This window comes from Trichomycterus rosablanca, chromosome 2 (assembly GCF_030014385.1).
Source record: "Trichomycterus rosablanca isolate fTriRos1 chromosome 2, fTriRos1.hap1, whole genome shotgun sequence".
Classification (NCBI taxonomy): domain Eukaryota; kingdom Metazoa; phylum Chordata; class Actinopteri; order Siluriformes; family Trichomycteridae; genus Trichomycterus; species Trichomycterus rosablanca.
In genome coordinates this window covers 14,567,471-14,582,075 of record NC_085989.1, presented here as the reverse complement: position 1 = coordinate 14,582,075, position 14,605 = coordinate 14,567,471, and the positions used below count along the sequence as shown (strand labels likewise).

The window sequence follows — 14,605 nt, the reverse complement described above, 5'->3', positions numbered from 1 at the left end:
CGGTTATGCTGGAACAGGCCTCTGGCACACTGTTGTACAAAAACAAATTATATAATTGATTTTTATACACCATTTTAAAAGTAAACTAGACTATTGCCAGAGGTATATTGACATCTCATAATTGAAATAATAAATATGGTGTGAGTAGAAATAGTTGGAGTAAAAAATGGGAGAAAGAGTATGATGAAATGCATTTGATGCCATCGATAAAATGCATCACGATAAATTTTTTTTACCCCAATGACGAAGTTATGAGGAATCCATTTCGACAATCCCACCTGCAGACGAGCCAGTCATTGTTGTGTATTGGTGCGTGTTACCTCAGTGCCCCCTAAGCACCCCTTAATGTGTAGTTGTTTGCATTTGATGACACTAATGTATACTTTCCTTTTCTCTAAACTTTCTTTTATTTTCATTGCACACCACTCAAATGGCAAATAATCACAACCAGTTAAGACTTCACAAATCTTAAAGAATTGCAGCCCCTTTTTCAAAAAGTAGAAACTAAGTTGAGTTTGTTTAAGTACATGGTAAAAAGATGCTACTCTTTCAGTTTCACTTTTTCAGCTGTCTGTCTGGTTGAGGAACTGATGATGTATGTTTTGATATGTGTTTCCATAGCTGGCTCAGCGTAAGATCCAGGAGATTCTGTCTCAGGTGAGGCGGCAACAGCAGCAGCCCAAAGCCTCACCTACCGGTGCTCCGATGACTAAAAGAAAATAAGAGCCTGTCATGGAGACGAGTGGGACATGGGACATGCCCATCTCAGGGGTCAGGGGGTTGTGCCTGACCACCCCACTTACTCTTAAACCCCACCCACCTCCCAGCGTTTCTGTGAGAATGTATTCAACCGCACACTATTCTTTTGTTTAGAACACAAGAAAACACGGCTATGAGAACTAGTTTCCCCTTCACTGCCGTAGTGTGGTAACTGCACAATATTACATTTTTTTTAATTGATTAGCATTTTCAGTGTAAAAGTCAAGGCATTGCTCACCTTGCCTGGCTGGAGGTGGGGTCTAAGAGCTCTGGGTATGGGATGGGACTAGGTGTGGCAAGGTTGGAAGGATTATGTCCCAGTATTGTTAGTGGCATTTTATAAATTCGGATGCATTTTATAAAGAAAAATTATATAGATCCAAGATTATGAAAGGAGGTGGAGCAACACTGCCACTTAACGAAAGCAAGTGTTGATTAGTGTTGGCCAGGAAACCAAGTTAATATGCATTTTACTGATCTACCTCAGGCTAGAATACCTCAGAAAAAAGAAAATGATATATATGAAAATGTTTTTCTTTTTTATTTTGCTTTGTGGTATTTTGTATACTTTATAAAAGCTAATAGTTCTTGAACATTTTTATTTTTTTAAGAAAATTTAAAATTCAGTCTGCTGTTAACACAAGTCTTTAAGCTCCACTTGCATTATGCTCCAGACAGAATAACTGTATATAAATAATGTCTGTGCATGTGGCTAGGAGTGGGGTTTAAATGCTTGCTGTTGGTTGCAGGCAGGAATATTGAGAGAAAAGCGCCTCAGTGTTGCCGAGGAGCCACCATCTTCTGAAAACATGCTAAAAATATAAATGCCGAATTATGCCAACCGTACATACTGCAGCAATGCCATTTAGTTTAGCAAATATACTAATACCGTTCTGGCTGGTACATTTACCGCTTTGTGTTCAGGATTGAACAGAGGCTAGCATCAGAGGTCAGGGATAACAAGTCTGTCCTGCTGTAAACTCTCTGATGTGTCTTTGTCCTCCTCAACACATTTACCTATTTAGCAAATACTAGCATGGTCCAGCCTTTTGTGGTGCTTAACAGTTTTCCCCCCGCTGCATCAAACCAAGAGTCTTTTTCTGCACTCAGTTATGAGTATTTTGTGTGTGCTAAGCCGTAGTCACACCAGGCTTTTCCACACTGCTATTATCCATGTCAAGTGTCAGTCGCTGCATGGTGAGGGTCGGGGTGGGGGGAGTCACACTGTTTCAATTGCCTTTTTGACATTACAGTACTAATGGATGGGTCTTTTTAATTCAGCAGTAATGTAAAAAAAAAAAACAGACGTGAACGATTTTTCTTTCATTTTTGTCATTCAAAGTGAAAAGTGCAAGATAAAAATGATTTTCACAACTTTATGGAATATGGAGAAAAAAAAGAATTTTTTGTTTTCATGCGAATATAAATATGATTTGATTGTGGTAAAACAGTGTATTCATGCTTCCACACTAGTAATAATGTCTACCTCAGCTAAGTCGAGGGTGGGTGGTGCTGAAACTTGTGCCTCCTGCTCCATCTCTAGAAAATTAGCACGTGGCGATACCTCGAGTCCCTCGCGAGCACTCGTCTCATGCTTTCGGCCTGTCACGCCTTGCGCTTACAGGAGGGGCACAAGTCATTTTGTTATTTCATTTTTTTCCTTCTACACTATTTTTGATCTACCTCCTAGACACGTATTTGAATTAGAGGCATATTACTATATGTTAGAATTTAGGGTCGCAATTCTCAGCTCTTTCCTTACCGGAAAAAATATGTTTAAAAAAATCATGTATGCTTAGATTTGACATGAGTGATTTTTAAGATATTTCATTTAGCCTGCATTGTGTTCTAATGACTGATTTAAAATCTCAACATGTTGCTTTTCTTGCTTCTTGGTTTTGGTGTTGTGGCTTCCATGTATTGAGCTTTACTTCATGCATAGGTATTATCAAGACATTGTTAATTTGGGATCTGATTAATAATCTAGTTGTTTGCTTTATTTCTTAAAGAATTGGCTTTGCCCTCTGATTTATAAATGATTCAAAATTTCTTCCCCATTACTTGTCTTAAAGGATGCTTCATTTATTCTGATATATACTTTTTTTTTTGACTGGGATTTGATCCGATTTCTTGGCTGTGTTGTGTGGTGAGTCATGTTTCAGTGGGAATGTGATGTGGAATTTGAAGAATATGGTCCTATTTCAGCATGATGAGCAGCAACCCTTCTGACAGTGCTTGTGCACCCTCACACACTTCCACTTGTCAAATGCCTCTGAAAAGATAAATAAAGTCAAGTTGGCTCCTAGCATCTACTGTCTGTAAGATTTTTGTGATCAAAGGTTAGTTTATAATTCAGAATTGATTCAAGGGCACCTTCATAAAACTTCAATAAAACATGCTACTGTATGCCATGTCAATAAATGGCATAATCTATTAATCTGAGCAAAAAGTAGAGGGTTTACCATGGCTCAAGATTAGAACAGAGGCTTTCTGGGATTAAAATGCTTAGTCACAAACACAGTTACAGACCTTGAATAATTTAGTTCAGCTGCCAGTTCTTAGCTATTGTAGCCCATATACATTTGTGATAACTAAGATAGTGATAAAGAACATCAATATAAAAAAATGTCCAATAGTAAGTGTTAGACCCAAGCCTGTAATTAGGTACACAATATAGGTTTTTCGTGCTCGTGTGATTCCAGTTTCTCACAGAATTTTTGGTGTTCATGAAGTACTATTTATTAAAAACACAGACCTGCTAAATACTTCATGCGTAGTTTTTTTTCCCCCCTTACCACCTTAATCCACTGGCGCAACACATTTTTGTTGACACTTTATCAAAAACGGGTGGTAGGACGTGCGAGAACACTGTAAAGACTCAGCAAGGACTCACATTTGGGACTTTGGGATAATTCATTTTTCAGTTTAATTTTGGAGGTACTCAACACAATAACTGATGTTAGATTTCGATTTAATGACTAATATTTCAGTTGGAGTTTTTTTCACCAATGTTATTTAGTTACTTTTTTGTAAAAAGTGGTCACCATCACCATATTGGTTAAAGTGAAACATATTTCAGCCACAGTAAGTTCAAATACAAATGGATAACATTTTTCAGTAACATAAAGCGCCCAGTGTGTTTTTAGTGTGGTATTTCGGTCCTGTGTCTGCTTAGTGGATAAATTACAGAACCAATACATTAAGGAAACCTCATAGTGTGGGCTAAAAAATTTTTTAAATATACACCGATCAGGAATTTACATTAAAACCACCTCCTTGTTTCTACACTCACTGTCCATTTTATTAGCTCCACTTACCATATAAAAGCACTTTGTAGTTCTACAATTACTGACTGTAGTCCATCTGTTTCTCTACATACTTTTTTTTGCTTTCACCCTGTTCTTCAATTGTCAGGACCACTACAGAGTAGGTATTATTTAGGTGGTGGATCATCCTCAGCACTGCAGTGACAATGACATGGTGGTGGTGTGTTAGTGTGTGTTGTGCTGGTATGAGTGGATCAGACAGCAGCGCTGCTGGAGTTTTTAAATACTGTGTCCACTCACTGTCCACTCTATTAGACGCTCCTACCTAGCTGGTCCACCTTGTAGATGTAAAATCAGAGACGATTGCTTATCTATTGCTGCTGTTTGACTTGGTCATCTTCTAGACCTTCATCAGTGGTCACAGGACGCTGCCCATGGGGCGCTGTTGGCTGGATATATTTTTGGTTGGTGGAATATTCTCAGTCCAGCAGTGACAGTGAGGTGTTTAAAAACTCCATCAGCATTGCTGTGTCTTATCCACTCATACCAGCACAACACACAATAACACACCACCCACACCTACTCTGTAGTGGTCCTGGGAGAGTCCAGACCCTTGAAGAACAGCATGAAAGGGGGCGAACAAAGCATGCAGAGAAACAGATGGACTACAGTTAGTAATTGTAGAACTACAAAGTGCTAATATATGGTAAGTGGAGCTGATAAATAGACAGTGAGTGTAGAAACAAAGAGGTGGTTTTAATTTTATGGCTGATTGGTGTATAAATAGAAAAGAGGTGTGGTGAGCCAATTTGATCTTCACTGAGCTGGGGTGCGTTTCCCAAAAGCATAGTTGCTAACTACAGTAGCAACTTACATAGTTGGAACGATGCAGTTGCGATGCAAGTGTTTCCCGAAACCGTAGTTCGAACTACTGTTGTAACTACGTTGGTAAGTTGCATAGTTCAAAACATCGTAAGGCAACACAGGTGTTTCTCAAAAGCATGGTTCCAACGAACGTTCGTAACTACTGTGGTAAAGTTGTGTAGTTCCAACTACACCTGTAGATGTGTGGTTAGAATCGTAGTTCCTGGTGACTACGTCATCGCTGACGTAGAACGCCGTTAAAGGACAGTAATTTTGGACGGTAATCTTGGTGTACGAACATTTACAATGTAAAATGTTTAATAATGTAGTTCTTAATGGACTTCTTAATGTATTAATGTAAATATAGTTGCATTTGTCGAATAATTATTTACATATATAAATATAATGTATGGGAAAGGATGTGGATGTTGTTTTCCCATTTGTGACTGTGATATTTGGTAGAAACCATCATCTGTACATAATGGATTCATACAGGAATGAATTAATTAATTAATTAATGAAACGGTTGTAACATAAGTGAGAATTATTATATGTAAAATTACAAAATGAATAGTGAAGGGAAAAGCTGTGGGATAGATGGATGGATGGATGGATGGATGACAGACAGACAGACACTTTATTGATCCTGAAGAAAAATCCTGGGAAAGAGTCCCAGTAGCATTGTACATCAAATCAAATACACACTATAAAAAATTTGATTGAATTTTTTATAGTGATGATTGAGTTTTACATATACTGCATAGCTACAGAGCAGTTATTGATAATGAGGATGGATTGAGTGTAAATAAACAATGGAATGGAATTAGAAAGTGCAAGAAGGTGCAGTTCCAAGTATACAGTATATGGTATAGATTAAATCTTAAATATAAGGTGATAAGTGACAAGTATTGCACATTAGATTGGGCCAATATAGCCATAACTATATGTACATTAGCATGCATATGCATGTGTATGAATATACTGTACTTAAGTACTTCTAAAGGGTGTGTGAGAGGGTGGGTTGGGGTTATAGGCCAAACATAGTTTCTATTAATTGGTGATGTCTTTCTTGGCCTGCATGCATTGCTCCACATTGCTTAATTATTACATGACTTAACCAAAGGTAAAAGAACTAAACAAAGCATAAAAAAGGTGAACATAACATTTACCCTTTAAATTTATAGTTTATGTGGAAATGTGTTTACTTTTAGGCGTAGGAAAAAGTGTTGAAGTGGTGAAAAGTGTTATTTTACTACAAACAAATCAGAAGAGACAACATTGAAAGCTTTACAGTTATTTAAACCATTTGGCTGATCTTACTTTGAGTCTGAATAACTGGATAAAAATAAACTGTATTTGAATAATCTTGTTTGGGCCATACTTCTTGCTTGACATATGTTCAACTGGAAAATATTGGGTAGATTGTTTCAAGAAACCTATATGTAAAATTACAGCCTGCAGCTGAAAAAATACCCTTAAAAGTTCATCATTTTTGTGATCACCTCAGCTATTTGGTAGAGGCTCATTACTCTAATCACTTTTTTTTTATTATGGACAATCATAATCACCCACTGCACACAACTTTTGTGAAACAGAGAAGGAACATAATTCTAAATGTAACAGAATTGTGGCACGTGTATATCTATGTATGTACAGTGTATCACAAAAGTGAGTACACCCCTCACATTTCTGCAGATATTTAAGTATATCTTTTCATGGGACAACACTGACAAAATGACACTTTGACACAATGAAAAGTAGTCTGTGTGCAGCTTATATAACAGTGTAAATTTATTCTTCCCTCAAAATAACTCAATATACAGCCATTAATGTCTAAACCACCGGCAACAAAAGTGAGTACACCCCTTAGTGAAAGTTCCTGAAGTGTCAATATTTTGTGTGGCCACCATTATTTCCCAGAACTGCCTTAACTCTCCTGGGCATGGAGTTTACCAGAGCTTCACAGGTTGCCACTGGAATGCTTTTCCACTCTTCCATGACGACATCACGGAGCTGGCGGATATTCGAGACTTTGCGCTCCTCCACCTTCCGCTTGAGGATGCCCCAAAGATGTTCTATTGGGTTTAGGTCTGGAGACATGCTTGGCCAGTCCATCACCTTTACCCTCAGCCTCTTCAATAAAGCAGTGGTCGTCTTAGAGGTGTGTTTGGGGTCATTATCATGCTGGAACACTGCCCTGCGACCCAGTTCACCCAGGGAGGGGATCATGTTCTGCTTCAGTATTTCACAGTACATATTGGAGTTCATGTGTCCCTCAATGAAATGTAACTCCCCAACACCTGCTGCACTCATGCAGCCCCAGACCATGGCATTCCCACCACCATGCTTGACTGTAGGCATGACACACTTATCTTTGTACTCCTCACCTGATTGCCGCCACACATGCTTGAGACCATCTGAACCAAACAAATTAATCTTGGTCTCATCAGACCATAGGACATGGTTCCAGTAATCCATGTCCTTTGTTGACATGTCTTCAGCAAACTGTTTGCGGGCTTTCTTGTGTAGAGACTTCAGAAGAGGCTTCCTTCTGGGGTGACAGCCATGCAGACCAATTTGATGTAGTGTGCGGCGTATGGTCTGAGCACTGACAGGCTGACCCCCCACCTTTTCAATCTCTGCAGCAATGCTGACAGCACTCCTGCGCCTATCTTTCAAAGACAGCAGTTGGATGTGACGCTGAGCACATGCACTCAGCTTCTTTGGACGACCAACGCGAGGTCTTTTCTGAGTGGACCCTGCTCTTTAAAAACGCTGGATGATCTTGGCCACTGTGCTGCAGCTCAGTTTCAGGGTGTTGGCAATCTTCTTGTAGCCTTGGCCATCTTCATGTAGCGCAACAATTCGTCTTTTAAGATCCTCAGAGAGTTCTTTGCCATGAGGTGCCATGTTGGAACTTTCAGTGACCAGTATGAGAGAGTGTGAGAGCTGTACTACTAAATTGAACACACCTGCTCCCTATGCACACCTGAGACCTAGTAACACTAACAAATCACATGACATTTTGGAGGGAAAATGACAAGCAGTGCTCAATTTGGACATTTAGGGGTGTAGTCTCTTAGGGGTGTACTCACTTTTGTTGCCGGTGGTTTAGACATTAATGGCTGTATATTGAGTTATTTTGAGGGAAGAATAAATTTACACTGTTATATAAGCTGCACACAGACTACTTTTCATTGTGTCAAAGTGTCATTTTGTCAGTGTTGTCCCATGAAAAGATATACTTAAATATCTGCAGAAATGTGAGGGGTGTACTCACTTTTGTGATACACTGTATGTGGGTGTGCACATGTATGCACAGACAGGCACATACACACCTCTTTGCACGGTACACTTTATAATTTATACTTTGCATTTATCTGTCTGTCTGTCTGTCTGTCTGTCTATCTGTCTATCTATCTATCTATGAAAATACTATGTGCACTAGTAAAAACATATTAATGTTTGTTGTTGGTATAATCCACGGGAACTAAGATTTAGAACTAAGATAATATTTTTTAAACATTATTTTCTTGGTACCAAGGATTAATAAATCAATTGTTCATCAATTAGATATTTCACTGCCATTATGAAAAAGATAAAAGAAAGAAATAAAGATTCTTTTCATGGGATTCGAACCCCCCACTCCCGCAAACGCGTTACAATGCCTTCAGCAGTTTATCCTCTTGAGCCTCTTTTTTTCCCCCTTTAAGAAGAAGATTTGTATATAATTCGAATTGTTTTACTTTAATAATTTAATAATTATAATATATTAGTATTAATTATTTTTACGCTTATTTCAATAATATTGTCATTTCTATGAATGTTTTTGTTGGTGGCGGTGGCGGTGATATGAATATATATTATTAGATTAAATAATAGTGACGTTATTTCGGTCACAGCGCTCATATTTTGGTCTAAAATTACAAACTTTGTGAGTTTCTCCACGTTTCTCGCTGTGGAAATCAAAGCGAACACGTCGGGAAACATTGTAGTTCAGACAACGGTGGTTTAAACTACTGTTGTACCAACATGTTACGACAGTTTCGGGAAACGGTCGTAATTCGGATGTTTGTTAGTTTAACGATGCATCGTACTATGGTAGTTCAATGCTAACCTCCGTGGTTGTTCGGGAAACGCACCCCTGATCAGTAGCTCTAGGTTTATTTAGAAGAAAGTCCCCTCACCCCTTTTATGTTATTGAAGGGTCCTACCTATGTCTTGAAAGTTGACTAACACAGGGTTTTTTAAACTCTGGATCATGACCCTTAGATGGGTCGCTAGCCGACAAAAATAAGTCACAGATAAAAATAATAATAATTAAAAAAAACTTCTACGTGAACGCCCCCTTGTGGATGCTTTATGTTACATCTTGTATAGAGAGAGAAAAGCATTTTGTTGCCCCTGTGGCGTAAAAAATCATAGATAAAATGTGGGTCGCTTGAAAAAAAGTTAGAAAAAACCCCGCACTAACATTTGCACCTGAGAAACCTTTTTTTTCCTGGCATGTTGATGTGGAATACTATGTCACAACATGCAAACGGTAATAAAGTGCCCTCCTGTAGAGATTCGTCTGAATAACTTAAGCTCAGTCACAGGGTTGGGCAAAAAGTACAGATGGGAAAACTTTATTGTAAAAACTGGTTATTTTAGTAAAAACATTACCATGCTTGGCTGAAACAAACATCAAATTATTAGAAAATAAACATTGGTTTTTCTGCTTTATATTTAATGATAAAAATAGCAATTTTTAATGCATTATGTTTTGAACCTTTCACATTACATAAAATTGGATTAAAATACATGGTTAATTGTACCTGATAGGGAAGGTGTTGAAACATTTTTAGAAACATTTATTAGAATAATGTCTCAAAATTAGTAACATAAGGTTTATAAAATTTCTTTTTTCATATTATAGAAGTAGAACCATGAAAAGAAGTGTATTCTAAAGTCCTAAATGGATTATAGCAGTTTACTTGCATTGCTCCTTTTTCCCAAGCTCAGCCTACAGCAAAAACGTTTATATACTAACCAACACTGTTTTTGTTACAATAATGACGGTCAGTTATTAAAGTCTTAAGCAGTCATATACAAGCACAGCATGTACAAATATTTAATGGTTAATTTGATTTAAAATTTGTTAGAATTTATTAATACAATTTGTTTTCTCTCACTGAGTTAAGCCTGTTAACTCAGCAGGTGGCTTCTTTCCTCACTGGTTCGAAACAGTGCCAACCTTAGCTTTTTCAGATGGCTGCCAGCTACCTTGTGTTCTTCAGCATCTTCCAGCATTGAACGCCTTACTGGTCGATACATCTTGTTGCGCCTATAATGAAAGGAAGACGATATCCGAAAATGTTACTGCTGCTGTGTATGCTTAGTTCACACTACACAACTTTTAAAGTGTTCAGATTGCTGTACACTCTACACAAATTAAACTCTTGTAATCGGGAGTCTTTTAAGTTGTTGTGGTTTTCACACTGCACGATTAATTGGTGATAGGGGTCACACACTACACAATCTATCACCAGGAGAAATCACAGGCAAGTCTTCCGAACTATGTTTTGTCACAAAAACACATGAGAAGTGACAAGGGGTATAATGATACTATAAATGTTAACAGAAAGAGAATATTTATTAATGTATACAAGCAATTTTTGTAAGTTTTCTTGACAACTTTGATTGTCGGTCCTACCGACTGTAGCTGAACTAGGTTATAATGATCCAGTGCTTATACACTATATGACCAAAGGTATGTGGGCATTATTAAAAAGTTAGGTGTTTTACCCATACTCCTTGCTAACAGGTGTAAAAAATAAATTATATGCCTCCAACATTGTAGCAACAATTTGGGGAAGGCCCTTTCCTGTTCCAAGACTGTCCTGCATTGAATAAAATGAAATCCATTAAGACATCAGCCATGACCCTCAAGCCTAATGTACACCTTTGGGGTGAAATTGAACGCTGATTGCTTGCCAAGCTTTTTTTCATCCAACATCACAAGATAAAATCTTTTTAAAAGCTTTTACAAGAAAAGCGGAGGCTCCTATGGCTTCAAAGGCCCATGTTTTTTAAATTAAAAGTTCAACTTGCATTTGGCTAGGTGTCCACATTTTTGGTGTATTAAGTAATCTGCTTCAGAACATAATGTTCTACATTTTTACTTGTAAAATTACCTGTACAAAATGAAAGCAATAACACCAAAGATTGCAGCAAGAACAGCACTTGAAGACAGCACAACCTCAGCTGCACCTGGAGAGCCGATCAAATCTGAGTGAGAGAGGTGATGAAGAACATTGGTTTACCACCAAACTCAAGAGTGTTTTCTCAAGTATGAACAGATCAGTAAAATGTACGAAAGCATTAATAATATGACATGGATCAGATAAATCTTTGCTAGTCCGGAGAATTTGTAGTAATGGCTATTATTCGCCAAAATCTTAGTCAAGTCTAGGAATGCTGGATTTGTAGTTAGTCATCACTAATTCCAATCTCATAAACAAGATTATATATATTTAAAAAGAACCAGCCATATTGTAGAAATACACCATGAACAAGGTGCCCTTTCTTTTCATTGCATCTTACATTTATTCACACTAGGTACAATATAGAGATAATCAGAAAAAAACTGTTTCTGAAAATGAAGAAATAAATAATCATACATGAATAAAAAAAGTAGGTACCTCAAATATTTTAACTCAAATGTGATTTTGGTGATGTATTAAAAAAACACATACAGTCATGTGAACAAGTTAGGACACCCCATGAGAACCTTTGTCTTTTTGAACATATTTAAACATATGAACATTTGAGCTTCATTTGAACAGTATTGAGAGCTTATATAACTAAACAAATAAAACTGAAAATTTCTTTTAAACACAAGTTGTAAAATGTAATGAACAAAAATGGACACCCCCACATTTATTACTACTTAAAATGTCTAAAATTAGAATCCGGTACCACATCAGCTGCAATAGATAGACCATTGTTAGAGGACATTGGAGTTTTATTTAAACCTCAGACATTAGTTTAATCTGCTCTTGATTGTTGAAGTGAGTGGTATCACCATGGTGAGATCTAAAGAGCTCTCTGAGGCCTTCAGAAAGAAGGTTGTAGATTCATATGAGTCTGGGAAGGGATTTAAAAAGATCTCAAAACAATTAGAAATCAGCCATTCCACTGTCCGAAAAATAATTTACAAGTGAAGAACATGTAAAACAACTACCAACATGGTCAGGTCAGGCCATCCTAGCAAGTTCAGCCCAAGAGCAGACCTCAAGATACATAAAGAAGTCTCCAATAATCCTGTCATCACGGGACCTACAGTTAGGTGTGCAAGGAGGAAACCCTTGCTGTCAAAAAAAGACATTAGGGCAAGACTAAAGTTTACCAGAGAACACCTAGACAAAGACCAGGACTTCTGGAACAATGTGCTTTGGACAGATGAATCCAAAGTTGAATTATTTGGGCACAGTAACAGAAGACATGTTTGGCACAAACCCAACACAGCATTTGAGCACAAGAACCTCATACTCAACTGTGAAGCATGGAGGTAGAAATGTCATGGTTTGGGGCTGCTTTGCAGCAGCAGGGTCTGGCAAGCTCTCCATTATAGAATTTACAATGAATTCTTCACTGTATCAGAGGGTGCTTGAGAAAAATGTAAGACCATCTGTCCAAAAACTAAGGCTGAAGCGGAAGTGGACCATGCAGCATGACAACGACCCAAAACATTCCAGTTAATCCACCAAGGAATGGCTCAAAAGAAAGAAATGGAGAGTTCTGGAATGGCCAAGTCAAAGCCCGAATCTTAATCCTATTGAGATGCTGTGGGTGATTTGAAACAGCCTGTGCATGCAAGAAACCCCTCAAACCTCACACAGCTGAAGAAATTCTGCATGGAGGAGTGGGAAAAACTTTCCACCAGTCGATGTCAGAGACTGGTAGATGGTTATAGGAAACGTCTAATTGAGGTTATTTCAGCCAAATGGGGAAATACCAGCTACTAGGGCATAGGGTGTCCTAACTTTTTCCTCACAATAAATTTCCATTTTTGTTCATTACATTTTACAACTTGAGCTTAAAAGTAATTTTTAACATTTTTTTTGTTTAGTTATATAAGCTCCATCTCTCAATACTGTTTAAATGAAGCTCAAATGTCCATATGTTTAAATATGTTCAAAAAGACAAAGGTTCTCATGGGGTGTCCTAACTTTTTCACATGACTGTAGATGGCAGATTTTCAAACCTTTCAAACCTGTTTTGGTCTCTATATTCCTGTGATATCAATACATTTTAATAGTTGTTTTTCCAATTACAGTTAGCACTTGTTTTATTGAAACTTAAATGTCAATGTATCAGAAACACATTAGACTTTTAAACCAATGTGTTTTACTCCAACTGGCTTGTAGAGAACTTACTAAACTTCCCAACTTACTGTTCTCTGAACTGTTGGCAATGGTCACAGTGGAGGTACTGAGTGCCAAGTGGCCAGACGCCCCCAGAGTGATGTTGACACAGTAGGTACCAGGCTCTTGAAATGCACGTTTCAAAGTGAACTGACAGCCTTCATCAGTTGGCTTCACATCATCACACTCAATGCTTTTTAACTGACGGCAAGTGGAATCAGCCACAATGGTGCATGCTGAGAAAGGCATACTAAACAAAGTGGATTAAAAACAGGTAATTACAATGGATATATATATATACAGTGTATCACAAAAGTGAGTACACCCCTCACATTTCTGCAAATATTTCATTATATCTTTTCATGGGACAACACTATAGACATGAAACTTGGATATAACTTAGAGTAGTCAGTGTACAGCTTGTATAGCAGTGTAGATTTACTGTCTTCTGAAAATAACTCAACACACAGCCATTAATGTCTAAATAGCTGGCAACATAAGTGAGTACACCCCACAGTGAACATGTCCAAATTGTGCCCAAAGTGTCAATATTTTGTGTGACCACCATTATTATCCAGCACTGCCTTAACCCTCCTGGGCATGGAATTCACCAGAGCTGCACAGGTTGCTACTGGAATCCTCTTCCACTCCTCCATGATGACATCACAGAGCTGGTGGATGTTAGACACCTTGAACTCCTCCACCTTCCACTTGAGGATGCGCCACAGGTGCTCAATTGGGTTTAGTCCATCACCTTTACCTTCAGCTTCCTCAGCAAGGCAGTTGTCATCTTGGAGGTTGTGTTTGGAGTCGTTATCCTGTTGGAAAACTGCCATGAGGCCCAGTTTTCGAAGGGAGGGGATCATGCTCTGTTTCAGAATGTCACAGTACATGTTGGAATTCATGTTTCCCTCAAGGAACTGCAGCTCCCCAGTGCCAGCAACACTCATGCAGCCCAAGACCATGATGCTACCACCACCATGCTTGACTGTAGGCAAGATACAGTTGTCTTGGTACTTCTCACCAGGGCGCCGCCACACATGCTGGACACCATCTGAGCCAAACAAGTTTATCTTGGTCTCGTCAGACCACAGGGCATTCCAGTAATCCATGTTCTTGGACTGCTTGTCTTCAGCAAACTCTTTGTGGGCTTTCTTGTGCGTCAGCTTCCTTCTGGAATGACGACCATGCAGACCGAGTTGATGCAGTGTGCGGTGTATGGTCTGAGCACTGACAGGCTGACCTCCCACGTCTTCAACCTCTGCAGCAATGCTGGCAGCACTCATGTGTCTATTTTTTAAAGCCAAC

The 14,605-nt window shown here is 38.4% G+C and overlaps 2 protein-coding genes across 3 annotated transcripts in view; one reads left to right on the top strand and one right to left on the bottom strand.

The window, feature by feature from the left end:
* The window catches only part of igf2bp3 (insulin-like growth factor 2 mRNA binding protein 3), a 37,874-nt gene extending 34,810 nt beyond the window's left edge, over positions 1 to 3,064 (top strand). Inside the window, exon 16 of the mRNA XM_063011751.1 lies at positions 622 to 3,064. Coding sequence (XP_062867821.1) covers positions 622 to 723 — 102 coding nt within the window. The 3' untranslated portion in view covers positions 724 to 3,064. The remainder of the gene's footprint in view (positions 1 to 621) is intronic.
* A 6,783-nt stretch (positions 3,065 to 9,847) lies between these two features.
* gpnmb (glycoprotein (transmembrane) nmb) overlaps positions 9,848 to 14,605 on the bottom strand; it is a 28,036-nt gene continuing 23,278 nt past the window's right edge. For both annotated transcript variants that reach the window (XM_063011708.1, XM_063011714.1), the window contains exons 10-12: positions 13,327 to 13,547; positions 11,066 to 11,159; positions 9,848 to 10,215 (exon numbers count right to left, since the gene is read on the bottom strand). In XM_063011708.1, the coding sequence (XP_062867778.1) occupies positions 10,077 to 10,215; positions 11,066 to 11,159; positions 13,327 to 13,547 (454 nt within the window). In that variant the 3' untranslated portion in view covers positions 9,848 to 10,076. The remainder of the gene's footprint in view (positions 10,216 to 11,065; positions 11,160 to 13,326; positions 13,548 to 14,605) is intronic.